We start from the raw sequence: 6,277 nt of genomic DNA on the forward strand, positions 1-6,277 counted from the left end.
GCTCCCCTGGTAGCTTATTCTACTCTCAACTAAATGCATATTGAGTCTTTGTGGCCAAGCATGGTGTAGTAGGATGGCAAATTGAGAGGTTTTATCCAACCACAGCACTGTAATGTCTGTTGGAGGTTCTCCTGTTCACAAATTACAGGACGCTATTAGAGACATAAAGAAGCTCTTTACTGTAAAGTCACAATAGCTATACATGGGCTTCCAGTAACAGTCATCAAAATATTGCTTGAGTGAACAAGAAACTTGTAAAAAGTTTTCAGTCCACTTGTTGAGCAGACTGAAAGACGACACTGACAAAGGATTTGTGTCACACTATTTGTCCTGTTAGTTAGGTAGGTAGTAACTTTAAAGAGGGGGTACTCTTCATTGTCAAATTTTAAACCTAGATATGAACGCACTGGTTTTCAAGCAGCAAAGTAATAATATGTCATAGTAATTCCTAGATCAGTCTGTAAACTGCTCAAAATGCTACTTTACAAAAAAAGCACAAGAGCTTCACAAGACTGAATAAAAAGATGAGGTCATCGTATGATTTATAATTCACAATTTCACTTAGCAGACAATTCTGTCCTAAGAGACGTATAACACTTAGCGTTTGGGTGAGAATGGTGCCTTGCTCCAGGGCACCTTGACAGTGCTCAGAAAATTATGCTAACACCTCTACAGATATCAGCCCAATTCCACATTGCGAAAAACTGAAATCTTATCAAGTCTTTTTTGTCTTATATCGAGTAGAAAATGTCTTTGTAGGCGTAATATGAGACACATTCACCTGACCAGTCCAGAAAAATGTCTTGTTTCAAATATTTAGAGACAAAAATGAGGTCTGAATGTCTTTTAACAAGCTAAAATAATCTACCAATGAAACAAGAGAAGTTTGCTTGAAAATTTACTTGAAACTTTAATAAAGTCTTAATACAAGTAACTTTTCGCTTGTTCCATTGGCAGATTTTTTTTTTTACTTGTTTCAAGCAATTAAGACCTAATTTTTGTCTTTAAATTATGCAAAGCTACTATGGGCCCCCAGGGGGACAGAACAAAGACTAAAAGAAGGAACTTTTCCCCCTCTTAAAGTGCTTTGTTTTGGGGTGAGATTGAAAACAAACGTACAAATATGACATTTCTTTTGATGAAGAAATTTAACACTCTTGTCATATCAGATGTGAAATATCTAGCTCCAAAACTCACATTATCTTCCCTTTCATTTATTTTGGTGAACTAAAAAGTGAAACCATGTAAAAGGGGTCAAAAATTGTCAAGATTTTCAATTATCACAGTTTATCAATATCAGTCTGCTTTTTTCTAAAAAGCCTTACTCTTCTATTGCTTCCATCCCCTCCTCTCCCTCTCCTTCATGTCATTTCTTTTTACTCACACGACACATTTTGTTACCTCTTCCCCTCGGCGTCCCCGGACACATTTGTATTCTCCCCTCCCCGCAGCGCTCGGACAGCAGGTTAAGTGTCGGGGCTTCCTCTTAGGAACAAAATCTATGAACCCATGGTCACGGACCATTACTCACACACAGTTTGAAACATTAACCTCCATCAGCATGTCTCACTTCTCTGAGTCTATTCTGCCAGCGCAGCCAGCTGAAAATGAGATAAACATGACTCACTGAATTACGCTTGTCATGCTTAATATTTTGTGACAGTTTGTTAGTAAGCCGAGACCGTGCGGTGTGTGTTCGTGTGTGTGTGTGTTGTTGAGAAGAGTATGCGTATACTTCTCTATCTATCAACACCCCTAAAAAGAATGACAGTAACTCAGTGGAAACGTAAAGGGCACTTCAACAAGACGTCAAGATTGCAGCAGCCTTCAAAGAGGAGATCATCACAAGTTCTGTAAAAGGATTAAGAGTTACTTTGTCATTTAAGGTTTGGATACTTCAGGTAGAGAATTGTCCTGTAACAAGGTCTGACTGAAAACAGAGACTTATAAACACGTCAGACATTAAATGCTTAAGAAAAACATAGCTTCTATTTTTGTTTTTCCTTTCTTGCAGAAGTGACGACAATTAACTTTCTTTAATAATGACTTCCTGCTGTAATGGTGAGCTGCTCCTCATCAATGATGTCATTTAGGCCCCTGAAAACCTCTGACCTGTCGACTCCAGGCCTGGCTCTGCTTGTTATGACAGTTTATTAAGTGAATTATGAGAACACTAGCCCTGATTGAGTGGAGACGTACCATAAAACAGACCATGTGGAAGTTACCCATAGAAATGATGCTAGGGAGCCAGACACAAATGAAATCCTATAAAGCCAGAGGACCTCTCAAACTGCCCACAAATTTTTACAATTTTCAGACTGTTTTCCTATAGAAAGGAAACCTGCCAGGAAGAAAGATGGTTAAGGAGAATGAGGAAGAAAAGAGGTCATAAACGAGGGAAAGAGGGACAGCAAGGCAAGGGAGGACACAGAAACAAGAATGAGACACACTCATAGAGGACAGCTGGAGAAAAATGAAGAAAAAGAGGAAGAAAAAAATAGATAGGACACCAGGGGAGAACAAGCATGGAGATGATGGAAGATAAAAATCAGGACAGAGGGAGGTGGGGAAACAAACAGAGACAAATAAATTGGCAGAGGGAGAAGAAAGAGGGCCAATAAAATGGTGAGATGAAGATGGGATGGAAAGGAAGAGGCTGGAAGTGATAAAGCTGAAGATAGGAGGATTAAAGGAAGGAGTATTGTGTGCTAACAGCAGAAACAAAGAAGATCATATACTGACAGAGTCTATAAAAGCTGGGCTAGTGGAAGGACAAAGACAATCAAACAGATGAGAAATTTTTGATGTGTGTGAAAAAAAAAACTGTTGATTTTCCAAGCAATAACATCATCTTATAAAATAATCTGAACACATGACAGCAGAGAATATCAATTTGCCTGCATTATTGGCATCATCACATTTTGTCCTCCCTTCATCAGGAATTTTATTTTGGGTCGTTAGCTTCTACTGCAATTATCTAAATGCAGTTATTAAGGTAATTAACGATAATCCAAAGACATCTCAAAGGAATTCATCCATACAAAGACAGGGCCAAAATTACTTCACTCTGTGCTGCTGAAAAAAAACACATTATTACAGGGGATGGAGTTGCACAGCAGTTTGATAACAAATGAGAGCGCTCTTAAACCTGGCTCCATCGAGTGAATGAATGGAACAAATGGCTCCTTTATGTGAACAAGAGGAGCTGAGTTTCTTTCATCTGATTACTTTTTAGTTAATTAAAACGGGACTTAATTAAAGGTTAATTTGGAACATATTTGGTAATAAAAAAGGCAGGAAGGTCTAAATTTGGTAATGAATAAAGGAAAATGGAGCATTTTTCCAGTGGGTGTTGTTTTTGGTTACTGTGATCAGATATTATCAATCTTAATACATAATACTGTAATACATAATACTGTAATAACATTGATTATCATATAATAAAAATTTAAAGGAATTATGTAGTCACTTTTTAAGTACTCAAAGTGCAAGACAGGTAAAGGAGGGAGTAGAAGTCACTCATTACTATGATAGATAAATTAACATATGAACTGTAATTAAAAAAAGTGTTAAATGAGACTTATTTTTATGTAGGCTTATATCATTTTGAATTTAAATGTCCTCTGAGAGTCATGGAAGATGTACCTTGTTGCTGAGTAAAGAAATCCCAGCAGTGATTTGATTAACAGAAGGCAGTCGAGTCGCAGAACTTACCTTCTGGCACAGGTGGATTCTTTCAGTGCACCAGACCCAAATCTGTGGTCTAGTGCACTGCCGCCATCTAATGGCCTTTTTGGGCTCTGCTGCGGCGCTTTGGCTCAGTTTGAACCTTCCCGGCAGCTGTAGGAGGAGGCTGTTGCCTTAGCAACAACAACTAGCCGAGAGTATTAGCTGGAAGGTTTTCCTTTTTCTAGTTATGCATCAATTTTGAATTTTAGGGGGTCACATGTTTCATTTTTAGCGTCATGGCAACGAGCAATCCGACCGTGTTTCTCCTCACGGTGAATGGACAGATCGAAGGAGCGAACGTGAGTAAAGGTTTACGTTAGCGGGGCAGATAAGCCCACTTAGCTTCAGAGGCTACACTCGCTTTAGAAACAGCTAGCTTAAAGCTCCCAAATCCAAATGTGATATTTTTGTTGTATTTCAGTTCCCAGAGTATGACAACTTGTACTGCAAATACTGTTTTGTCTACGGCAACGACTGGGCTCCCACTTCGGTAAGTATTGTGGTTAGCAGACTGCTCCTTGGACCTCATTTCAGTCTGCGCAAGCGCATTAAGTCATACTTGAACACCGAAACTTCTGCTACAAACATCCCCCAAACTCAGATACTGTTGTAGTCTGTGAAATAAGGTACTAATGGAAACTTCGCGTATGTATTTTATCACCATGGAAATTTCTTCAACCTTCTTATAATAATAGCAAAAGCCAGACAGATGCAACAAATAAAATAACCTGACTTTTAACAGTTTGTTATGTTAAAATGATACCTATGAGTACATTTTCCTTTATTATTCCAGTTTACAACCAAGTACACGGTAGAATTAGCATAGCATGTCCTAAAAACGGCTACAATATGAAAAATGTCAATGGAATCAAGAGTAAGATCACATCTCGTTGTCATTAACCACCAAGTCTCAAATATTTATTCTGTTTCCCCACAGGGTTTGGAAGAAGGTATCACTCAGATCGCCTCTAAGAGTGTTCAGTCTTCACACAAATTAATCTGGAACTTCCCTCTGGAGACGACTTTCAAGAGCACAAATCCTTCAGGGTGTAAGTATGACATATGAATGAACTTCTATGCAGTGTTGTTTGCTAGCTTTTGCTTTCTTCTTACGTTCAGTGTTATGAAACGATGACTTCATCTTTCGGTGGCAGGGCCTCGGCTGGTGGTGAGCGTGTACGGTCCAGATATGTTTGGAAACGATGTGGTTAGAGGCTATGGTGCAACACATATCCCCATCACACCAGGACAGTCAGTTTGACCTCTTCTTATTTCTTTTCTCCCTTTTTTGAACTCTTAGTGCTGAATCTTTTATGCTCTCAGTTACATTTTAACCTTGAGTTTCCCAGAATTCCTGTGTCTTAATGTCTCTTTGAACTCATCCTGCTGTGTTTTTTGTTCTGCAGACACACGCGGACCATCTCCATGTTTGTTCCCGCGCCCACGTGGAGGCTTCAGAAATTCATGAGGTGAGACGCGTGAACAGTGGTTTCTCTGCTGATGATGAGCTGTGGCTGCTGGGGGAGGCAGCTGATCTCGGAGTGTTATCAAATATTTACTGCCCTACAGTCTGTGTTTGAGTTCTGCTAAGGATACAGTCTAGACATCTGTTCTGAGAATCCTGCTCGTCTCAGCTTGTAACTTTCCATAGAGGGAGGTGTATGCTGATGCAGGGGACGCTTTATGTACAATCATGTGCAACACAAGACTACATTGGAGTGATTGTGTGAAACAACTGCATAAGATTTTATCACGTCTTCAATCTAATGTCTCTTCCCCTTTGTAATCAGCTGGCTGACAGGGAGGCGGCCTGAGTACACAGACCCCAAAGTTGTGGCACAGGGTGAAGGCAGAGAAGGTTTGTTTCACATTGCTTCTGCTTTTCTTTTGTGGTTAAGTCGCCAAATGCAAACAGACGTGTATATGAGGAGTTGAGTCATTTTTGAAGCTGATCTTGTGCAGTAGAAATTCCCATATTCAAGAGACTGGTAATCTAAATTATGAGGGTGATCAGAGATGTCTCCATCTTGCAGTTCAATCTAAAAACTGTAAAAGCCCCTCCTCCCAAAAAAAAAAAAATCTTAAAAAGAAAGTAAGTGTTAAGTGTTTTTCATTTAATTTAATTTCACACTTGTGCTCAACAATGTCTAATAATGATGTACTTTTTCCTATCATGTACAACCTGCAGTGACTCGTGTTTGCTCTCAAGGCTTCGTCACAGTCTCCTTTCACATCATGACCAAAGACATGAAGAAACTGGGTTACGACACCGGACCATCAGGCCCTGCAAATGCACAGTCGTTCACATCTGGCTTGTCGACGGAGGAGCAATAAGAAAGACTAATGATGACAGAATGTTTTAGAGACAAGTGCTGAGTTCTCTTTAAGTTAAAGTGTTTAACGTGATTTTAATTGTTTTTGTTTGGTGTTCATTTTATAAGCTGTAACTTTTCTACTGTTTTTTTAAATAAACAAACAACCCCCTTAAAAAAAAAATCCACTTACACACAAATTTCTGAAGTGATACACATTTTATTTTGAACCAATG

General features: G+C 39.1%; 1 protein-coding gene across 1 annotated transcript; it reads left to right on the forward strand.

The window, feature by feature from the left end:
- Positions 1 to 3,818: 3,818 nt before the first annotated feature.
- Positions 3,819 to 6,265, forward strand: b9d1 (B9 protein domain 1). The gene is made up of 7 exons (XM_074696224.1): positions 3,819 to 4,028; positions 4,151 to 4,219; positions 4,667 to 4,778; positions 4,884 to 4,980; positions 5,136 to 5,198; positions 5,520 to 5,587; positions 5,918 to 6,265. Exons 1-7 carry the CDS (start codon positions 3,966 to 3,968, stop codon positions 6,061 to 6,063), a joined length of 618 nt encoding a protein of 205 aa, XP_074552325.1. The 5' UTR covers positions 3,819 to 3,965; the 3' UTR covers positions 6,064 to 6,265.
- Positions 6,266 to 6,277: the final 12 nt, after the last annotated feature.

Source organism: Halichoeres trimaculatus, unplaced genomic scaffold (assembly GCF_033239565.1).
Source record: "Halichoeres trimaculatus isolate MK-OKI-2021-1 unplaced genomic scaffold, fHalTri1.1 fHalTri1_scaffold_20, whole genome shotgun sequence".
Taxonomy (NCBI): domain Eukaryota; kingdom Metazoa; phylum Chordata; class Actinopteri; order Labriformes; family Labridae; genus Halichoeres; species Halichoeres trimaculatus.

Coding starts and splice junctions, on each gene's coding strand:
- b9d1 (XM_074696224.1), top strand. CDS start 3,966: ATGGCAACGAGCAATCCGACCGTGTTTCTCCTCACGGTGAATGGACAG. Junction 4,029..4,150: donor GACAGATCGAAGGAGCGAAC/GTGAGTAAAGGT, acceptor GTTGTATTTCAG/TTCCCAGAGTATGACAACTT. Junction 5,199..5,519: donor AGGCTTCAGAAATTCATGAG/GTGAGACGCGTG, acceptor CTTTGTAATCAG/CTGGCTGACAGGGAGGCGGC.